This window comes from Lepus europaeus, chromosome 12, assembly GCF_033115175.1.
Source record: "Lepus europaeus isolate LE1 chromosome 12, mLepTim1.pri, whole genome shotgun sequence".
NCBI lineage: Eukaryota > Metazoa > Chordata > Mammalia > Lagomorpha > Leporidae > Lepus > Lepus europaeus.
Window position 1 is genome coordinate 40300890 of NC_084838.1, and position 21867 is coordinate 40322756.

At 56.6% G+C, this 21867-nt stretch overlaps 2 protein-coding genes across 2 annotated transcripts in view; one reads left to right on the top strand and one right to left on the bottom strand.

Moving 5' to 3' along the window:
• Positions 1-672: 672 nt before the first annotated feature.
• Positions 673-2405, top strand: ENHO (energy homeostasis associated). Its single transcript, XM_062206986.1, has 2 exons — positions 673-797; positions 1650-2405. Exon 2 carries the CDS (start codon positions 1811-1813, stop codon positions 2039-2041), a length of 231 nt encoding a protein of 76 aa, XP_062062970.1. The 5' UTR covers positions 673-797; positions 1650-1810; the 3' UTR covers positions 2042-2405.
• A 287-nt stretch (positions 2406-2692) lies between these two features.
• Positions 2693-21867, bottom strand: part of DNAI1 (dynein axonemal intermediate chain 1) — a 42380-nt gene continuing 23205 nt past the window's right edge. The window contains exons 13-20 of the mRNA XM_062206746.1: positions 14699-14946; positions 10227-10316; positions 10020-10107; positions 9374-9453; positions 8035-8183; positions 7846-7945; positions 5593-5778; positions 2693-2791 (exon numbers count right to left, since the gene is read on the bottom strand). Of these exons, the coding sequence (XP_062062730.1) occupies positions 2693-2791; positions 5593-5778; positions 7846-7945; positions 8035-8183; positions 9374-9453; positions 10020-10107; positions 10227-10316; positions 14699-14946 (1040 nt within the window). The remainder of the gene's footprint in view (positions 2792-5592; positions 5779-7845; positions 7946-8034; positions 8184-9373; positions 9454-10019; positions 10108-10226; positions 10317-14698; positions 14947-21867) is intronic.

Consider the following 21867-nt stretch of genomic DNA (forward strand, 5'->3'; position numbering starts at 1 on the left):
GGCGGGGGGGAGACAGAGATTGCTTCCAAAGAGAGAGAGGGGTGGTCTCCTCTGATGGGGGGGGGGGGGTGCAGAGACGCCGGCCTTCCTCCGGTATTGGGCGTGCAGTTTTTCAGGTGTGCAAGGAATAACGTACCCCTGCAGGAAGGCAGGCTTCGCCCCCACCCTACCGGCTCTCCCGGGAAGGATCAAGACAAAGTAGCCCCTTCGACCCCCCCCCCCGCTCCTCCACCCTCCCCGCACAAGGGGGTGGGCCCGTCCCACCCCAGCGCAGGGCCAATGGCGCTACAACCTAGCGCGCCCAGCCAATTGAATGGCGGCAGCGGCGCGGGGGCCGGTTCCGCCTCGCCACCGGCCGCAGGCTGCCGGCCACCCAGGAGGCGGGGCTCTTCGCTGTTTTTGCTGCCGGCCGAGCCCAGCCGAGCTCCGTCGACCGCCGCCGACCACAGCCGAGCCCAACCGAACGCAGCCGAGCCCCGCGCCGCCGCCGCCGCCGCCGCCCGAGCGCTGCCGAGCCGGCGAGCTAGCGGCCGCGGCCGCGGAGGAGGCGCCGCCCCAGGGGGAGGAGGTGCCGGCTCGCCGCAGACCGCCCGCGGCAGAGGCCGCCCCGGTCGCGCCGCGGCGGGAGCGGCCGGCGGAGGCTGCGCGGCCGAGGGGGAGGGCCGGGGGAGCGGACGTCGCCCCTGCCCGCCTCCCGCCGCTCGCCGCCCCCCGCCCGCAGGCTCCTGAGCCTCAGTCGGCGCCGAGCATCCCGCTGCCCCGGACCCTCCCGCGGGCGTGCTCCGGGCTCAACCCAGGTAAGGGGGCCCTCCCATCGCGGGCGCGGGGGCCGAGACCCAGAGACGGAGAAAAGAGACGCGCACACCCACACAGAGACAGAGATGCAGCCGGGGAGAAAGAGAGACAGACACAAAGACAGAGACACTTAGGAGACCACAGGACCAGACCACACAGAGAGGAGGAGGCACGTTCACGGGGACAGAGGGACACCCAGCCAGGCACGCACACACACACACACACAGGGATTGGAAGAGAAAGACACACTGAGAGATGGGGACACACAGAGACAGCCACACACACGCACGCACAGAGAGCTGGGTATGCAGAGGCAGAAGCCACATACAGCAAGGGAACAGAGAGGCAGAGTAGGACAGCCAGCCACACACACACCTGACCCGGAGAGCCTGGGTCCCATGGGGAGGCACACCTAGGTACACATCCTTGGCTCCACAGAGCCCACACATGCCTGCCAGGGCCTCCACAAAGTTGCCTCTGTGTGAGCTGGCGCCTGGGGACGTCTCCTGGGCCGGCTGGCTGGAGTTGCAAGAGAGAGGAGGTGCCCAGGCCACAAGGAAGCTGGTCACAGTCCCCCTCCTCCTGGGTTTTGGATTACCCCAGTCCCACCCACCAACAGAGTGCTTTTGAGGGCCCCATCCTGATCCTGGGAGGGCAGGTGCCTGGGGCCAGGCCTGAGGCTGAGAGTGCCCGTTCCTTGGGGTGTTTGAGCCTGCTGGGACCCAAGGTCCTTGGCCAGGGAGGCCAGGGATCTGGGAGGGAAGATTGGTTCCCTGCCTGTCCCCTAGGCCTTACTCCCCCCCCCCCCCCCCCCCCCGCTCACCATGTTCTCCTTTGGTCTGTGCCCCCAACAGGCTCGCGGCTGCAAGGAGACATCTCCACTGCCCAGGACCACTGAGTGTGTGGACAGGACAGCCTCCTTTGGAAGGCCGGTCACCCCGGAGCCCCGCCTCGGCATGGGCCTTGCCACTGAGGCAGCTCCGCTGTCTGTGCTGGCCTGAAGGTGCTGCCCGACATGGGGGCAGCCATCTCCCAGGGGGCCCTCATTGCCATCGTCTGCAACGGCCTCGTAGGCTTCCTGCTGCTGCTGCTCTGGGTCATTCTCTGCTGGGCCTGCCACTCTCGCTCTGCTGACGTCGACTCTCTCTCTGAATCCAGTCCCAACTCCAGCCCCGGCCCCTGTCCTGAGAAGGCGCCACCACCCCAGAAGCCTAGCCATGAAGGCAGCTACCTGCTGCAGCCCTGAAGGCCCCTGGCCTAGCCTGGAACCTGGGACCTAAGCCTGGAAATCAGGATCCCAGAGGCCAGCCTGTGTGGAGCTGGACCCAGCAGTCTAGCCAGCCTGGCTCCACAGGGGGCTCAGGTGGCCCGAGGGAGATGGGCCTGGGGCGGGGGTTCATGAGTTGGTGCTAGGGCCAGGGCCATCTGGACTCCGCTCCATCCCAACGGCCAGGGGCTGGGTTTACCCTTTCCCTGGGCTAAGCGCCCCTGGCCCTCTAGGTTGGGGAGGCAAACCGGAGCCCATGGCAATAATGGGAGGGTATCCAGGCTGGGCTCCTCTCCTGGTCCTCCCTCTGTTCGCTGGATAATAAATGGAACTATGGCTCTACTCTGAGGTTTTCTGCTCTCCCTCAGGGCCCCGTGGTAGCGAAATTAAAGGTGTGGGTGGGCTTCTGGACACAGGTTTATTTGTGCAAAGTAAGACAGTCATGGTTAAGGGCCAAGTCCTGGGGTAGGGTGGTGGGACCTTAAGGAACAGAATGAGGAGGGTGGATGCTAGGACCTGGGTCAGGGGTGGGGCCGCCCAGAGGCTGCTGAGGCCGGGCTCAGGGGCAGCCCAGGGCCAGGCAGTACAAGTACTGAGTCTAAGAACTGGGATTGGGACTGGGCCAGGCCCTCAGATCTTGGTTTTTACTTCCCTCACCAGGTTCAGCAGTTTGTCCAATTTTGCAATCTCCACAGCTGGACCCTTCTGCACTTCCTGCCCCTTCTTTTCCTGGGGATGGGAAACATACAAGGAGAGGGACAGTGTAGGCTGGACCGCCTTGTTCTGGGTCCCAGCACACTCCTCTGCCCAGCCTGCCCCAGCCGGGCCCCTCCCCTCCACTGCCCCTTCGAGATCCTTCCTGGCTCAGGTAACCCTGGGACCCAGATGCGGGCCTGTGAGAAGGCATCCGGCTCTGCCTCTGAACCTCCCGTGGACCTCACCTTGATGCCGGCAGGAGGGGGAGAAGGCATCTATGCCCTGACCCTCAGAGGAACTGGCTTTTCAGGCCAGGGTGAGCTGAAGCTCTGGGGAGGGGAGGACCTAACTGGGTCCCTAGCTGAGTCCTATCAAGGAGATAATAGGTGCATGCTTGGGGACAGGTGTGCACAAAGCCACAGATGCCCTTGCCTAGTACCGTGAGGTTGGCAGTGGGGTGCCGTTTAGGGACAGGCCTGCTGTGTCATGGTGGGGGAAGGTATCAGGACAAGTCAGAGTGCAGATGGGCTGTCATCCTGTGTAACTTCAGACGCCATTGTCTGGGACTGTCCCAGAAGAGCAGACCCCCTTACTGTTCTGCAGAACACTCACATGCTTCCACAGGGAAGTTGGCCCCTGTGAGAAAGGCAGTTGGAAGGCTGGGATGTGTGTCGCTCACAGGCCCTGAGACTCCTTGGCAGGTCAGCCCCAGTCCCATCCTCCCTACTGTCCAGGCAGACGGGGGTGGGCCATGCCAGGACAGTCTGAGCAGCTGCTATTTCCTGTCTTTCCTCCACTCCTGGGCCCCCACCCTCCCAGCTCCCTGTGTCCACTGCTCACTGGCACCTGCCCCAGCCTTGCCCACTGAGGGCCGAGCCAGGGTCTGGCCTGGGCTGTGCAGTGGAGAAAGGGTTCAGGACCACTCAGCACCTTCCTGGCCCCATCTTGGCTGCTGACGCCATGCAGAACTGAGCTTTGCTTCTGAGGATAGCCTTTGGGAGCACCTGCTTCCCAGTCCCCTTGCAGCCCTGCGCCTCTGCCGTGTCCTAGCTCACCGCCACACGCTTGAAGCAGAGAATAGAGTCTTTATTCCTCCCTTCCCCCACCCCCTTCCACCTCACATTGAGCTCGAGTTCTCTCCTTGGCCTCATCTTGTCCCCTGGGAGTTAGGGGGACCTGGTCTGTCATTCCAGCTCCCATGTAAGCCCCCTCTATGACTTTGGGTAAGGCCCTTGCCTTTCCGAGCCTCAGTTCCCCATCTAGACAGTAGTTAGGGAAAGACGGTCCTCGATCTGTGATAAGTTGGGCTCTGACACCAATCATCGGCTGCTCCCTGGGCAGGGAAGCCCAGCGCTGTGGGTAAGTGTCTTGGGAAGGCAGGGCTATCCAGAAGACTTAACTTTTGCATGAATCACTTGGCTACTGATAGAGTTGGATCACCAATCTCACAGGAACCTCTGGTCTACCCAGGTACCAGCCCCCAGCTGTTTCTGCTCAAGTTCCCAAAGCCCCAGGTCCCGATGTCGTCAGATCCTCAGGGACGTGGGTCCATAGGTGAGTGGAGCACAGCTCTCCCAGCCATGACTGGCCCTTGCTCAGAGAGGAGTTAGAACTGGGAGATCTTTGCCCCTTGGATCTGAGTAGGTATACCAGGCAGGCTTCACGTTCACGGTGACCATCACCCTCCCAGAGGGTTGTCCAGCTCTGCCAGCTTAAGCTTGGTCTCTCTCCTTATTAAATTAAGAACAGATTTCATCTGTTCCACAAACTGTGCTGCCTCCTTCCCCCTCCCTGAGGCCAACTAGCTGGGCTCAGCACAGAGATTCAGACCACGCCCGACTCTCCCACCCTGCAAGCCCACCACAGCCTCTGGGCCACAGCTGCAGGCGCTTAGCAGCCTTCCGAATATTTATAGCCAAGTCCACCCCCTCCCCCAGCTGGCTACAATTACAGGCCCAGCCATACTCCCAGTCCTTGCCGCCCTGGCCATGATGGGAAGTAGACCAAGCCCCACCAGGCTGCCTTGGTAGGGGCACATTAGGGAGAAGTCAGTAGTTGCTAGAAACAGGCCCCCGCTCTTGTCTTAGACTGTAGCAAGTGCCTCAAATTGCAACCAGGAGGTAGAGTCATTAAGGCAACTTAGCTTAGCTCTGATCCCAGCCCAGAACCTAATAGAAAACAAAGCGCCATGTCCACTCAGCTCACAACTGGGCTCTGGGTTCTAAGGTCTGAGCGGTGAGGTTGGTTCTTGAGTCAGGTCGGGTATCTGAAGTCATGGCTTTGGGTGCTGCCGCCTATATTTGGGGGTTCTTGGTCTCTGAGCAGGGTCTCATCCCCAGAAACAGGAACCAGAGCTCAAAAGCAGAACAGCGTAACTGCTGACCTAGTTACTACCATCCTCATGGCTCATTTCCATTTTGCTCTGTGGACCCACAGCTCCCAGCTCAGGAACCACTGGAGCTGAAACCCTGTGTGAGCCCAGCAACAATGCATTAGCTCAGCCCCAAGCCCCCTGCCCGGGTGACCTGTGGTACCCATAGCATTCTCCGCTCCAAATAAGCCAAGGATGCCTTCACACGCACCTGCTTCAGTCCACCTGCTCACTGGTTATCTCCACCGGGGGCCGCACAGGCGACTCAGATGCAATACATGAAAACTGGTCATTGCTTCTTCACAAACCTGCTTTCCTCCTGAGCGCCTCATTTGCGCCGCGACGCCATCTTTACCCTTACCCTGGGTCTCCCAAGCCAGAAGCCTGGGGGTCACTCCTGGCTCCTTTCCCTTTCTCTTAGAGACTTTATCTCTAGCACGGCCCATGCTCCCATAGCCCATACCTTTGGCATCTTGCGCAAGTTGGGTGAGAGCTTGAGGCAAGTGATGTGTCCACGGTCATCGCCCACGATGATGATGGGGTGGATGGGGTTGAACTGCACATGGGTGATCTTGTTCTTCTTTTTGGCCACCACGGGCTGGTTGCAGATGGCCTCGTATTTGTTGATGGCCAGGTCAAACACGTGGGCCTATGGAGAGATGGCCATCAGCATGCTCCCAGTTAACGAGGCCGCTGTTGCCAGCCTCAGCAGAACCAGCCCCTCGACTTTCTGGAGATACCACAGACGGCTGGTGGCTGGCACACTATAGCTGGAGGCAGTGGCATAGGGACTTCTGTGTCTCTGTGTTTCCTGTAGTTGAGGGAGTTCGAATGAAAAAAGCTCAGGAGAAATGTTTAAGTCTATGCAGAATTAATGATAATAATACCGTGTATCGAGCACTCAGCTTATACTAGACTCTGAGAAAGCATGTCACATGGTTGCATCCCTCACAACCACCCTAGAAGGTGATTCTGTTAGTATCCCTGTTTTATCAATGAGCAGTGAGTAGCCAAGTCGGGGTTTAACCAGTTGATATATGCAGCATGTTCAGATGCCGCTTGACCCGGAAGTGCTCCATAGACATGGGAAGTTGTTTTTAGCACATCTTAATCCATACTCTATGGATTCTCGCCTGGACAACCTGATCAACCTTCTAACTGGTCTGCTACAATCCATCCTCCACGCAGCAGCCAGACTTCCCATTAAAAAAAAAATTTGTAAATTCCTCTGCGGTCTCTCTTGGTATTATAAATAAAATCCAGATTCCCTACCATAGCCCACCTCCTTGCACTCGGGGTCTCCTCTTTGCTTACTATGCCCCAGTCACGTTGCCCTTCTGGTTCCTTAACCCCCTCACGCCCCTTGCCACCTCAGGGCGTTGGCACCAGCCGTTCCCTCAGTGCAGACTCCTGGTCCCGGTCTTCACGTGGCTGGCCCCTTCCTGTCTTTCACCTCATCTTGAATGTCTCCTTCAGAGAATCCTTTCCTGGCCATCCCATCTACAAGACCATGCAGTCCTTTCCTTGCCTCCTTCTCTCTCTCTCTTCCCTCTTTCTCTGTCTTTCCAGTAACAGCTTTATTGAGATATAATTCACATACCATAAAATTCACCTATTTAAAGTCTGCTCTTCTTGGTTTGTCATAGATTCATACATATACAGCCATCATCATAACCAAATTTAGAACATTTTCATCACCTCAGGGAGAATCCTCGTACTACCTGTTAGCAGTCACCCCCATGTTCCCTCAACTTCTGTAATGCTTGGGCAACCACAAGTCTACTTTCTGTCTTAATAATTTGACTATTTTGGACACATCACATAGAGTCTTTCAGTGTGTGTTTGTAACTGGCTCCTTCCACTAAGCACATTTTCAAGGTCCATTCATGTCGTAGCTCGTGTCATTGCTAAGTAATAATCCTTTTGCATTTGCTCCACTTTCCTTATCCATGCACCAGTTGGTGGACTCGGGCTTTTTCCATCCTTTGGCTATAGAATAAGGCTGCTATGAACATACATGTTCACACATCACCCTCTTGTAAATCTCTCCCTAGCACTTGACATTGTGGGAATTTTGTGTCCTTCCCTTCACTAGAATATAAACTCCAGGACAGGGCCCTGGAACCACCAAGGCCTAGCCTGGAGCTGGGCCTGACAGAGGAGGATGACTGACCTACGGGAGATGTTTAAGTACATTTTCTGTGGGCCAGCAGGGGCTGCTTAGTTTACAACAAAGTCCACAAGAAAAATGGGTTTGCGTCTGAGAATATGCTCACCAAATAATTGTGGCTGGGTTGTCATCAATTCTCAGCACTGCGTGGATTCCTCCCGTCACTCCGCTGAAGGCCCTCCTCCAAATCACCTTGTATACTTCCAGGGAGGCACAGCTAACCCTCTTACACACGACTTTTTCCTTAGCTACATACAGCTGGCTCCTGCCACACTCCAGTCTCCTCCCCAGGAGCTCAGAGGCGATAACTGCTCTCTGGCATCTCACCCCCCAGAGTGCTTTCTCCCCCAACATGGACAGCACCACCCACTCCTGGGGCATCGTGGGATGACTCATTCCCTTGCTGATGGGGTACGGGCCTGGCTCTTATGTTCCCACCTTCCCCTACCTGTCCTGGGCATGGTGTGAGTTCTGCAGGAGGGAGACCCTGAGATATTTCACCCTCTCTCTGGCAGGGGCTCAGCGGAGGCAGGAAGGGGTACTCACCTTCCCATCTGTGGTGACCGCTGCGAACACAGTGGAAGAGTATGGCGCCCAGGCTACATCGCCCACAGCTGAGTTCAGGTCATAAATGAACATCGGGGTTCTGCAGTGGTGGAAGGGTGGGAAGCCCATGACACAGGGCTCGCGGTGCCAGAGCCCAGGGCAGGGCCCAGGGCGGGGCAGGCCCCTCACTTGATAGTGTGGTCCCAGATCTTCACTGTCCAGTCAGAGCTGCAGGACATGAAGACCCTGGTGTGGTAGGGGTTCCAGGTCACAGTGTCCACCGCCATGTTGTGGGCATCGTAGGTGTCGAGGAATTGGCTGGAGTAGGATTTGGAACACTGGTGCAGCGGGGAGTCAGGGGTGGGGCAGGGAGAAGGGTCAGCGTGAGGGGGAGGTCAGCAGCCACCACTCCCCTGCGGGGCTCTGGAACATCAGAATCTGCCGGAGACTCCCTGCATCCATAGCTCGCAGCACTGTCACAGCTGAGCTGGCCAAACTGCTGGCTGTTCTTCCCATTCTCCACACCCCCAGCGAGAAAGCAGGGGTTTAAGGGGCCAGTAGTTGGGAGTAGAACCTGCTGTCATCTGCCCAGTGCCCCCCACTACCCCGGGTCACAGGCCAGTCAGAAAAGACTCTCTCCCTGAGCCCAGGCAGAGCAGGTCTCTGAGGGAGAGGTGGCCTAGCCCTAGGCTGGGAACAGACAGAGCCCTGGGTCCAACTGCAGCCCAGGCATCACCCTTGCAACTGTGATAAACGCCTCACCTTGTCCATGGAAGAGCAGGTGCAGAGCCAGGAGCCAACACTGATCTCTGGATTTCCCATTCAGTTTCCTGCCCTGACCAGCATGCCCCATCTCCCTCCCTCCCTCCCTCTGAGAGCCAGAGGGACTGCCTGGCCTCTCCTTCCCTCCAGCTTCTCTGGGGCTGCCACCGGGAGGGGCCGAGTGGGGGGTGGGGACCTCTTTTGCATTCAGAACAGCTCTGGCTGGGCCTCTGGGGCTCCCGGGAGGCTGCCTGTAATTAACATTCTGAGTCTCTGAGCCTAAGAAAAGCTTGCAGCAGAGCTATTTCTGGCTGGCTGGAGGCTCAGAAGGATGGTCACCTACTAACACTGAGACCTTGCAGCAAGTGGCTGGGAGGCTCCATCCTGGCTTCTGGAATGCACCTGGTGTTTACACACAAATCTGCCTTCAAAGTTCAGGTTAAGTTCAAGTCTCCTCCAGGAAGTCTTCCTGGATGTTCCAGCACAGCCAACCCAACTCCCACTCCCACCTCTACCTTCACTCCTAGGAAGGGAGGAGGCTGGGTGGGCCCAGAGGGAGGCTGGGCTGGGCAGAAGTCTTCCTGTAGATGACTTTCCTCCATGTGGCCCCTCTTGCTGCCAGCCACTTAGGTCAAGAAATGCACTCTCTTCTCCCAAGAAGCCTTTGAGAGTGGATGAGCACTAGCGTCTGTCGCAAACAAGAAGCTCCCAGGGTGCTCAGGTCGAGGCGGCCCTGAGGAGCTGGCACAGGGCAGCCCTGCCTCACCTTGTAGATTTTCCCCTCCTCTGTGCCCACTAGGAACATGTAGTCAATCTCTTTGTGGAAGTCGAAGGCGGTGCCACAGCCTGGACAGAAGAGAGAGCGGCCTTAGCCCAGTTCTGGGAGGGAAGCTCCTAGCACCCCCCCTACCCCGCGTTGGGGCTTGGCCAGGCACACGCCCTGGGCCTCAGTGCAGGACAGACTGAACCTGGGCCCCTGGAAGGGCTGGGACTGGGCCAGACAGTTGGGACTCTGCAAAGGGCCAGGGGTTCTGCAGATGGGAACAGGGGAGGGGAGCGCCTGGGTAAACAAGGAAGGGATTGAGTTAAACAGGGTCAGGGTCAGGGTAAACAGGGAGAGTGTCTGGGTAAACAGGGGAGGAATTGGGTAAACAGGGACCTGACCGGCACACACAAGGCTGGATCTGCATCGCAGCACCTGACCTGCACGCACAGGAGCGGGTCTGCAACCAGGGGTGGGACTGCGGACAGCCACGGGCTCAGCGGCAGGGCCAGGCTTGCTCATTACCACCTGCCTGGGCTGTGGCACAAGTCCGGCAGCAAGTGCTCAGCAGGGCCCAGGGCCACTGCCTTGACTCTCAGGGGCCCGAATCACCCGCCAGTCGGGAGGGCGGGCGGGCTGGGGCTCCTACCCACGGTGTGCAGCGGCAACCCCTCAGGAACTTCCGAGGTGCTGCCTTCCACCTTCAGCTTGATGACGTCTGTGTGGATCAGCTCACTCTGCAGTCACAGAGGGTTGGGGTGCAGAGGGTCCCTGGGGTGGGCTGGATCCGCAGGGCTGAGGGGTGCTCCCCCACTCCCTATCCACCCATCAGTGACCCTCTCTGGGACACAGGTACCTTCACCAGGGTCCAAGACACGATCCTGCCATCAGATGACACCGAAAAGAAGTTCAGGTTGTGGTCCATGTCATCCTTCTGCCACTTGACCTGAAACATCCCCAGCTGTGGGCTCTGGGCTGTGAGCTGGGCAGGGCTTCCCCAAGCACCCATCTGAGGCTCGGAAGCAAGTTCCAGGAGCCCATTCTTCAGGATCCCATGATGAGTGCTCCCTCCCTCCTTCCAGCTCTGAACACTCTCTCCCTGATCACCCTGGAGCCACAGTGCCAGGCAGGGCACTGCCCAAGTGGCTTGGGTTGGGTTCTAGCAGCCTACGTAAGAGGAAGAGGTGGTGGCTCTGGGCTTAACCTCACACAGAGATGCCCAGAAAGGACAGGGTCCGCCAATCAGCTTCCTCATTTACAGAACAGGATTCATAGCAGCATAGGTTTGTCGTGAGGAATAGCTAAGATAATATATGTGAAGTCCTCAACGTGGTCACAATATCACACATAGTAAGTGTGCAGTACATGTTAGCTAATGTCCTTATTATTACCATCATCCTAGGACTCTGGGAGCCAAGGTTCCCTGCGGCCTTTCTCCTGTTTGCTGGAGGGCTGGGGGAGCAGGAGCAGACTCCTCCCCTCCCCTCTCCTCCCCTCATCTTCCAGGCTTGGCCCTCCTCCAGGAAGTGTCTCCTCTGTTCCCACCTTCACTTCGCCACTAGCTCCTGCTCCCAGAACCTTGCTCTCAAATCCCAGATTTGAGCTACATTTCTCCATCTGCAAATCGGGGTTAATTATCCTGCCCCGCCTGTCTTCTCAGGGCTGGAAGCAAACATATGGGAAAGTGTTTTGGAGACAGAGCTGTTGTCTTATGAAGATGACACGCTTGAGGCTCAAGTTTCTATTGCCAGATGTGGAGGCCTGGCCAAGCCATGTCCCAGAGAGCTGGGGAGGGCCTGGGTGCCCAGAGCTTTCCATCCTCTAGCTCCCTCCAGACCGCCCATGCTGGGACCACTGTCCTGTCCCCTCCCCCTGTCACAAGCAGAGGCCCAGCGAGGGCGGCCAGGAACCCAGTGCCTGTTGCCCAAAACCGCAGCTGTCACCATGGCTGTTGGGGAGCGGGCTGGGGGAAGAGAAGGGGTTGCCTCTCCCCGACCGGCCCCCAGGCCTTGGAGATCAGAGCAGCAGGAGGGCTGGCTGAGTCCTGCCTGGACGGCTGGCTCTGTTGTCCTTTCACTGGGGGGCCAAGAACCCCCGCAGAGCGTGTCAGGCCCAAGTCCTAGTGGGCCCTGATCCTGAGAAGAAGTCTTCTGTGGGAAGGTGGTCCCATTAAAGCTGGGAGGGGACAAGGGCTGTCAAAGGCCAGGCGGTAAGAGGCGCTAGGGAGCTGCAAAGGGAAGTGTTTAATGAGCAGACGCCAGCGCATGGAAATTGTATTTCACACCCCACTTAGCAGCCTGATGGCCAGTGGGGGGTGGTATGTGTGTACTTGCAAGTGCCTGTGTGTCTGTGTAAGTGTGTGCAAGTCACATCCGTGCTCCTGCGGGAGAGGGGAGGGGAGGAATCAAGCCGGAGAGGGTGCTAAGTGGGGTTTGGTGAACGGATGACTGCTCAGGGACCACGCAGTAGGGCAGAGGTGGAGCCCACTTAACTGATTCCTTCTCGTCTGCCTTATGCGATTAAGGCAGACTGCCTGACCCCAGTCTCTGTTCAAACATCCTTCCAGCTCCCTTCTCCAGAATTGCACGCACACACAAACACACACACACACCCCTCCCAGAGTGTTGCTGGTTGAGGTTTCACAGTGGGGTCTGAACAGGCCTGGGCTACCCAGGCCAGCTCCCCGGGGAAGTAGCCTGTGCTTTGGGACAGGAGCCCAGTTTTCTTAGAACAGATAGTTCTCTCCCTGGCTCCAAAACCCTCCATGGCTCCCCACTGCCAACAGAACAAACTCCTTCCGCCCCAGCCTGCCATTTGAGAGCCAAAACAACTTCTGACATCGCCTCTCAAAGAAGGACCTAGATTCTGCTACCTCTGTCATCTCATCCGCCAGCCTGGCTCTCCTTCAAACTCCAGGCTCACATAGCCACCTGCCTGTAGGGTTCCTCCTTTCTGGGGGTCCCTCAGGCTTCTTGTATTGACTTCTGGCCAAATCTGCTCCTCGGCTGCCATTTCCCACTCCTGCAGAAGGCCTCCTGGGCGCCCTAGAGGGAGGCAGCATCGACTCCTCCTTTTACCCACGTCCAGTCAACCATTTCCTTCTATCGATTTTACTGCCCCTACAGCTTCTCGTTTCTCTCTCCACTGCCCCTGCTCCAGCTCAGGCTTCAGCATTTCTTATGCTGTAACCAGAGGATCCCTCCAAGACACAGACGTGCTCACGTCATTCCTCTGCCCAAAACCTTCTGGTGGTTGGGCAGAGATTTTCAAACTGTGCTCAGAGAAAAATCTTAAGAGCCTTGGGGAGGTACCGCGGGGGCAGGAGGAGTGGTAACGGGGAAGCCTTGAGCAAGCAAGGCTCTGGTCCTAGCAGAGCTGCTCCACGCTTCATTTGAAACCAGCGACCTGCACTGTCCAACTTGATGGACAAGCACAGTCCTGATTGGGCACCTGTCCTTTTGGCAGACCCTGCTCCCCTCTGTCTGTCTCTCCCACGATGCTGCACTGGGGCATGGCTTCCCACAGGTCACTCTCCTTGATGCCCCGTCCTGTGTCACTGCATATATGTCTCCTTTCACTCGCTTCTACTCACACTTTCTCATCCATCACAATCCAGCGCAGGCCTTGCTTCCCCCGGAAAGACCTCTCTTGCCCAGCCCCGGTCTGGTGCCCTTCTGTTGTAGCCCTTAGTGCCTGGCCCCGAACTGGTCGGTCTGGGACCAGAGATCAGGTGACTCCAGAGATCAGGCCTTTAAGCACCCTCGGCCACCAGGGCAACAAGCAGGGAGCAGTCACTGAACAGGTGAATAAGTGAATGAACGAGAGGGAGGGAATGAGGGGCAAAGAAGGAAACGGGAAGTGAGAGGTAAGTGGGTCCTTCCGCGGTCACATTCTATGATTCCAGCCTACTTCTTCCATTTGGCAAAGGCAGCAGCCTGTTTTCCTGGCAGGATGGTGGGGCAGCAGAGGCCACCCCATCCAGGTGAGTTCCAGCCCTCCTGGGACCTGCTCATTGAAAAAGATCACTTTCCCCCAACCTGTTATTTGACTTAGAGAACAAAACAGGAGGAATAGGGTGGTTGACGTGGGACTTTCCCCCTCTGCTGGGCTCAAGGAGGAGGAGTCAGGCCAGCCAGAGATGCTCCAGACTCGGGCCTGAGCTATCTGAGCTGGGAAAGCAGGTGCAGTCAGTGTGATCAAGGCAGGCCTTGTCTCCTCTCCCCGGGCTTTATCTAAAGTCTGCAGCTGTCCTCCTAATGCCTGGAGGTGAGGAACTGGACGTTCTGGAGGAGAGAACCCCTGAAGCTGCCGCCTCTGGCCCCTGCTTTGCTGGAGAGGCAGGGGAGGGTGTACAGAGGAGGTGCTGCCTCCCTCTCACCCTCTCTGGGCACAGGATGAGGCTTTCCTGGCAGCCCTCCCTGGGGTGGGTGTCCACATGTCTCAGGGTGCTCAGGGCTGGAAGAATCAGGAGTGCGGTGCCTGCCGGCAGACTCTGTCAGAGCAGGAGGGCAGAGCAAGATGAGAAGACAGACCCAGCACTGGCTGAGGAGCCCAGAGACCTGGGCAACTTGAGCCAGAAATCTGGCCTTGAGTTGTACCAGCGCTTCCCAGAACTGCAGGATGTACAGCCTCAGGAGGAGGAGGAGCTTTGGGACACAGTGCGGAAGGGCCTGAAAAGCCAGAGCTAAGAAACCCTCTGAGCGTGCAGCTGTGAAATCGACTCCCGGGGGAGAAGATGGGAGACACAGCGTCAGGTGAAATCTGGTGTCAGGGTAACGGTCGCAGGCTTGGCTGACTTGGCAGAGGCCCTACTCACTACTTCAGGCCCGTCTGGAGAAACGAGGGTGCGACAGAGGAGGCTCGGGGACAGACCTCACCCAGACAGCAGGCAACTGGCAGCATCCACCCCCGCCTGGGAGTTTCCCCAGATCTAGTCCAGATGGCAGGGGAGAGCCTGTGTGAGGAGTTGAGGAAACTTCTAGACGAGGCTCTGGAGTCTGTAACATACTCAGGTGCAGCCTGTCAGACCCTGGAGGCTCCCAGCTGGGGCCTTGAGGTGCTGACTGCCGCACCTAAGAGATCCCTGGCAGATAGATGGGGCCCTCGCGGAGGAAGCTGGGAAGCAGCGGACCCCGGCTCTCTCCCGGAGTCTCTCTTACCACCTGATTCTCACCTTTGGCCCTTCTCTGCCTCTTTTCACACCCAGCTCCTAGGTCACTAAGCTGGCACGTGCCATTCCCATCCCCTTGCCTGTGACCCTGTCCTCCCAAGGTTCCACCTCCAGTGGCTCCCAGATTCCGTTTCCCCACTCCGGGTTCTGGGCCTGACCTGCCACACAGGGTCGGTGTGCTTGCCAGACTTGGCCGAGCTGCGGAAGCAGGGCTGGGAGTGGGGCTTCTTGAGGTTGTAGATGGCCACGTTGCCGTCGTAGTGACCCACCACCACCAGGTAGGGGTGGTCCACATGCATGTCGAGGCACATGATGCCGCTGTCGCTGCTGAAGATGTACTCGGGGAAACTGGGGTTCTTCATGCTGTAGAGCAGCAGCATGCCCCGGCTCTGCTTCATGAAGTCATCTAACCGGGGGACACAGGGCGTTGCGGTCAGAAGACCCTCCTGGAGAAGCACCCCTGCCCCGCCCCCCAAGATGAGTGAGCCCAGCCCTGCTCTACAATCAGAGGGTTCCTCTCTCAGCGCCCTCTTCTCCTTCTGTGGAATGGAATTAGGAGAGTCGGCCTCCTGCTTCTCAGGGCCCAGGGAAGGATCCAACAAGCAACAGAGGTGAGCAGGCTTGCCACAAGGACAGACAGTCATTCTCCTTTTCTTCCTGGGGTGCAGGAAAGGGGGTGTGGGCTCAAAGAGTTGCTAAGTCTTGTGTGGGCTTGGGAAGGGGCAGTTCCTTCAGAGGGGGTTCAAATGCCCAGTCCAGGAGCAGTGGGCTGTCCTAGAGACACCTGAATACTGCCCACGTGCTCCCTGTCCATCAGCCAAGGGCAGGGGTTGAACTTGGAACTAAAACAGAACCGCGAGCTTCAATCTGGCTGCTTACGAGCATCTTCCCAGACAGCCTGTCTCCACAGACCCCAGCTCTAGGCCAGCCACTGAATGAGGAACCCCCCCCAACACACACACACACCAGGCCCACTCGACAGCTTCTGGTGATTGATAATGGACCCCTCAGCAGAGTGCCTCTCACTCTTTATGTACACTTGACAGATAATGTAGTCACTGAACAGAGCACAGCCCTCGAGTCCAGCTCTCCTGCCAGCACCCCAGCCCTTCTATCCCTTTCCTCAAGCTCTGAAGAGCCAGAGCTGGAGAGGTGGAAGGCTAGCGCGGCCCCCATCCCACCCCCACCTTGGGGGGCCCATTACTATGAGGGTCCTCCTCACTGACCCCCTGGCTCCTCTGGCCAAGCTCCTCTGTCCCTGGCAGCTGCAGAGCCTGGGACCTCATGACAAAGTGGCCAGTCCTGAGACCCCATGGAAGGCAGCCCCAACTTGACTAGTTTTTCTAAGTCATTCTCTTATTCTAAGGCTGCCCCTTACTCAAGAGAGTTAAGACTGGGCTGAGCCCAGGGACAATCTGGGCTTTCGGCATGAGTTCAGCTTCCTCTGTATCCCAGGCACTCCCGTGCTAGACACCTGGCGAAGACCACTCTGCGCCCTGACTGGCAGCAGGTTTCCACCAGGAGCCCGGCTGGCCTCAGAAGGGTTCCGCAGGAAGTGGGGAAGCTGGCACGCCCACCACAGCAGCTCTCGGTTGGGGAGCCCACTTAGCCTCGCAGGGACTAATCCTCCCCAGCTGGAGAGACACCTGTCAGGAACCCCTCCCCAAGAGCACTTGCAAGGCCACACATTCCACCTGAGTGAAGGTGCCAGGGTCCAGCTGGAGCCTTGGGAAGGGCATGCGGTGACTCTGTGAGGAAAGTGCTTGTGCTCTGGAGAAGCTGAGACTCCTAGCAAGAGGATGAGCTTGAGGGCTTCCAGATCCCCCACAGCGGCACCTGGCTCGCCCTGCGCCTGACTCTGTCTCAGAGCCAGCAGGAATCTGGCCTTGAGGTAGGTGCGGTGGAGCCGACTGCGTCTCACCCTGTGCAGCTCCTGGGAGAGACCTGTAGCTTGCTGAGCAGAGCGAGGGAAGAACAGGAAGGGCTTCAACTGGGAAGTGTGCCCACCCCTTTAGCTTTATTTTATTTTAACATTTAGTTATCTGGGCCAGTGCTGTGGTGTAGTGGGTAAGGCCTGCAGTGCTGGCATCCCATAGGGGCGCCGGTTCAGGTCCCGGCTGCTCCACTTCTGACCCAGCTCTCTGCTGTGGCCTGGGAAAGCAGTAGAAAATGGCCCAAGTCCTTGGGCTCCTGCACCCTCATGGGAAAACCTGGAGGAAGCTCCTGGATCCTGGCTTCGGATCAGCACAGCTCCGGCCATTGCGGCCAATTGGGGAGTAACCAGCAGATAGAAGACCTCTCTCTCTCTCTCTCTCTCTCTCTATATATATATATATATATATATATGTATCCTTCCCTCTCTGTGTAACTCTGACTTTCAAATAAATCAATAAATCTTTTAAAAAACAAGATTTAGTTATTTATTTTGAAAGAGTTAGAGAGAGAATCTTCCATCTGCTGGCTCACTCCCCAGATGGCTACAATGGCCAGCTCTGGGCCAATGGCCAGCTCTGGGCCAATGACCAGCACTGGATCAGGCTGAAGCCAAGAACCAGGAGCTTTTTCCGGTTTTCCCACATGGGTGGCAGGGGCCCAAACACTTGGACCATCTTCAGTTGCCTTTCCCAGGCCATTAACAGGGAGCTGGATGAGAAGTGGAGCAGCTGAGACACGAACCAAAACCCATATAGGATGCCAGTGTCACAGATAGTGGCTTTACCCATTATGCCACAAAATCGGGCCCATCTTTAGCTTTTGTTTATCAAGCAAACCTGAGCACTTGATTTTGACCTCCTCCAGGACTGGCCTCTGTGGGGACAGAGACATATCAGACCCTGTGGCTGAATGATTTTTATCAACAGCCAAGTTAGCCAGGGATGCTCTTGATTTCAATCTGTCCTTGATGCTTGTCAAGATTGACAGTGGTGAGTGAGTAAGCCAAGGAGTGAACAGTGACAGGTAGGTGGGTGATGGACGCACAGGCCGAGGACTCGGATGCTCTCCCTAATGCACCAAGGGGCAAAGGTGGACACCTTCACACTTGCTCCTACTATGGTACAGGGCCTGGCCCTCTGATATATAGCAGCATGGCCCACTTTCTGTAGACAAACTCCAGGTACCCTCTGTCCCTGTATGCCTACCCAGACATTGTGACCAGTGCAATCAGGGAAGCAGGGTGACTAGCTTAGCAACTGTGTATTGGGGACCTCTGTGACTGACTCACAGAATCACTGAGACCAGAATCTGGGCTTCCAGACTAATTTCACAGATGGAAAAACTGGGCCCCAGAGGAGAGCAGTGGTGTGTCCAGGCACATGAGGCACATGACACCAGTACCCTTTTTATAGTAGAAATTGTTCTGCTCTGATAATGGCATCAATCTGGTCTGGGCACAGAAGTGGGGAAGGGAGGGGAGGAGCACTACACCTAATGGTAGTGGTGGTCGGGACTAACAGAGCCAAGAGAAGCCCTCCAGGCTCTGGACTAGAGAACAGGTAACAGACAGGTCAGTCAAGCACCAGAAAAGCCTAGATTTCATAAGAGAGGGACACAGAGCAACCCATCACCCCTAGGCCCTAGATGCTGCCTTCTTCCCCAGCCATATGCATCTGGACAATATGCCCCACTTCCCTGAGCTGGATTTAATAGTCTATGCTACTTGCAACCAAAGGAACCCTCCTAGACACCAAGATCACAGCTCCTAATCATGGATAGGAACTATGTTTCCTGAATTCTCAGGGATTTTTTTTTTTTTTACCAAACCACACCAGGAAAATATGAAAAACAAAAAACAAAAACCTACCCTCATTCAACTCCATCTTATTCTATCAACTCCTGCCCCGACTCCAGTGGCCCCTGTGAGACCTTACTGCTCCATTCTCCAAGTGCACCAGTGACACTTTACAGAGCAGACCTCCAATAGTTCCAGCAGGAGATCATCAGCTTATTTTCCAGAGGCCCCAAAATGACCTCATTGCTGAGACCACCAATGGTAACCATGCGATATCATTGCCTGGGTTCATCTTGGGTGACATCATTGCCCAATCCTCCAACTGTCTGAATGATGTCACCACGCAGGTCACCAGCAGCCCAATGATATCACTGCTTGGCCCTCCAGCAGGATGACATCAACAAGTCATCAGCAGTCCTGGAATGACAGGAGCATCGAGGGCACCCACAGTGCCATTTCTAGGGAGTGCTAGGACCCCTTCTGGCTCAAGGCTTCCAAAGCTTTGGGCCCTGGGCTCTGGGATGGTTTGTTCTGAATTTCCCTAATCCTATCCTCCTTTGTACAAAGAGGCAGAGATGAAGTCTAGGGCTTGTGAAGGAATCTGAGTGTTCTCCAGGCCATAGGATTTCAGTAAGCAGCTGGAACAGCGGGCACAAAAAAGGGGGAAGAGAGAGAGAGAGAGAGGGAGAGGGAGAGAGAGAGAGAGAGAGAGACTTGGTTTGTGAACCTGCCACAGAGGGAGAGGGTTGTTGGCTGGGAATGAGCTCCTTTTCCTCACTTTGTGCTTTGGCCTATCCCTCTTAAGCTGCACTGAATTCCCTCCCACAGTGTCTGGACAGTCTACTAGCCCGTGAAGGTCTTCTCTGGGAGATAGCCACCAGGGCTATCTCCTCTGTGAGCCTCCACCCCCACCCTGTGAGGAGCTGTGAGCAGGTCTTCTCCTCAACCTCCCATAAAAGACAGGGGGAGCATGGCCTGGCATGGCCCAGCATGCCTCTCTCTGCTGATAGGGGTGCCTGCTGCTGGCCCTGTCCTGCTGTGGGATCTCTAAGTCCTCCCCGACGCTCTCCTTCAATGAGCCACAAGAATTTGGAGAGGAGAACCAAACCCCTCACAAACAGGGCCTGACCTGGCAGTTCTAAGAAAGCCAGGCTCCAGGCAAAGGGGCAGCAGAGGCAATGGGAGGCTTAATTCCACCATAGACCAAAGCTCTGCCTACCTTCGGCTCCCCCTTCCAGCCCTGGCGGGACAGGGCCGCAGTTGATATCTTCCTGAACCAGCAGCCATCAGCGGGGGCCAAAGCTCCACAACCTTACCCCTGCAAGGTTAACAATCGTGGAGAGCTGCTCTGGGGCATTCTACAAATCAAGAGAACCCTGGGCTCTTGGCTCAGGGCTCAGAGAACGCCAGGCAGGGAGAGGGCATGTTGGGGCATGAGACTAAAGCCAGATCAGTGATCAGTAGGAAGTAGATGCCAGGCTGCTGTGACAAGGGGAGCGAGCCAGCCTTGAACAGCAGGCTTCCTCTCTTACTGTGGCGTCCTAAATGAGTCCAGCCCAGGACCAGCTCCAAGGCAGCAGCTGTTTAACGACTCCCTTATTGAGTCACGCAAGAGGCACTTGGTGGGGGCATGTGGTAGGCAGGAACACGCCCCCTCACTAAAATGTCCACATCCTAATCCCCAGAACCTATAAATATGTCACTTTGCATGGCAAAGGGACTTTGTAGATGCGATTAAGTTAAAGACCCTGAGACAGGGGGATTATCCTGGATTATCTGGGTGGACTCAGTGTAAGTGCAAGGGTTCTTATAAGGGAAAGAGAGTCAGAGAAGGAGATGTGACGACAGGAGCAGATGGCAGAATGATGCGATTTCTGGTTGGAAAGGGGCCACAAGCCATGGAATGTGGGCAGCCTCTAGAAGCTGGAAAAGAAGAGGAAACAGATGCTGCCCCAGAGGCTCCGGAAGGAACAAGGCCTCTGCTGACACCAGCGTGTAGCTCAGTGACACCCATTACGGACATTTGACCTCCAGACGGTAAGAGAAGAAGTTGGGACCATTTCAGGCCATCATGTTTGCGGTAATTCATTGCAGCAGCTACCGGACACTAATCTGGTAGGCATTCCAAGAAGGTGGACCCAAACTCCACCGTCACAAACCGTAGAGAGTGGCTCGCAGACGTGGTTCTTGTTTCCCAGGGATGGTTTGGAAGCAGGTCCCTCTAGAAGTCAGGCTGACGGGCTGATGGAAGCTATGATCTTCAGCTGCTCTGGTGTCTACAAGGAAACCCTCCCTCAGTTTCCCACACCCGGCCTTGCCACCTTGGTCACCAGAAACAGAAATGCCCCCTTTGTGTTGGGATTTTCACCATCTCCACAGGCAGGGAAGCAGCCCAAGGCTCCCCTACAGAGGGTATCGGTTGCTAGAGGGCTCCAATCTCATGCATGGCCCAGGGGCCATGGGGCCACGTCGGGCGCAGCCTCCCAGGCAGCTGGGCTTGTCCAGGCATTCTCATTCGATTAGAAGTCATATTTAAACAGTGTGGGAACTAAGAGCAAGGCCTTGGAGACAGAATACATCAAGCGGGACATTTAATTTGATTTAGGGAAAATGAGGCAAACATTTGAGAACCTAAATAACTAACCAGTAATTAAACTAACAACGGGAATGCCCTAGCACTACAACCCGGCAAGCACAGTGGCCTTTATGGACTGTATTTACAAAGAGACCTGACAACATAATTAGTCCTGTAAATTTTACACAGCCTGCAGCCGACGAGTGATGGATTTTGTGTGTGGAGGATGAACAGGGAGAAATGAGGTGGATGAATTTCCATTTTCAGTAAATGAAATTAACACTGCTTAATTAGTGAAGCTGACAAATAAATGATCAGAGAAGATTTAAATCCCTACGAGTGTTATCTCTGGCCTGGGAAGGCTTGGGGGACAAGCCAGGGTGCGGTGGGACAGTGGGGGAATGGGCTTGGTGCTGGGACACAGGCCCTACCCTTGGATCCTTTTGAGGGTGCTGCCCCCCTCAGAGGGAAGCCAGGGTGGGGGAACACCTGGCTCCCTGCCCTTCCAATATGTGACTCCCTAGGCAGCTTCCTGCCCGCTTTCCTGTGTGGTAGCCTCGGGATCTGTTCCACTCTCCCTGACTGCAGAGCAGCAGGAGTCCCCGCTTCCCAGCCATGAACGGGCCAAAGGGCCGGACAGGACCCCTTCGGTGCAGCCTTGCCGACACGGGTGCACCCACAAGCCCCAAGGCCGTCTCTTTCTGGACCAAGCTTCCGCTCACCCACCAGTGTTCCTCCACCTGCTTTTACCTGCTGACAGCCTCTTTTTCCACTCTGCTGGGAACATGGAGCCTGGCCGGAGGGGGCATCCAAATCTGTGCCCTTTAAGCAGCCTGACGTGCCCAGCACCTGATACCCAGCAGCCATAGAGGGGAGGAGGTGTGAATGCTTGTGCGCTGTTGCAGGCAACTGCCTGGACTCCCTTTCCCCACCTGCTTGCTCCTGGCTGGGCTCCAGCCGACCTGCCCTCCCCTCACAACAGGGGATTGGTCTCGGTCCTTCCTAAGGGACACGCCTACCCC

Bases quoted from the DNA above. Each gene is read 5' to 3' on its own strand.
- ENHO (XM_062206986.1), top strand. From the start codon at position 1,811: ATGGGGGCAGCCATCTCCCAGGGGGCCCTCATTGCCATCGTCTGCAAC.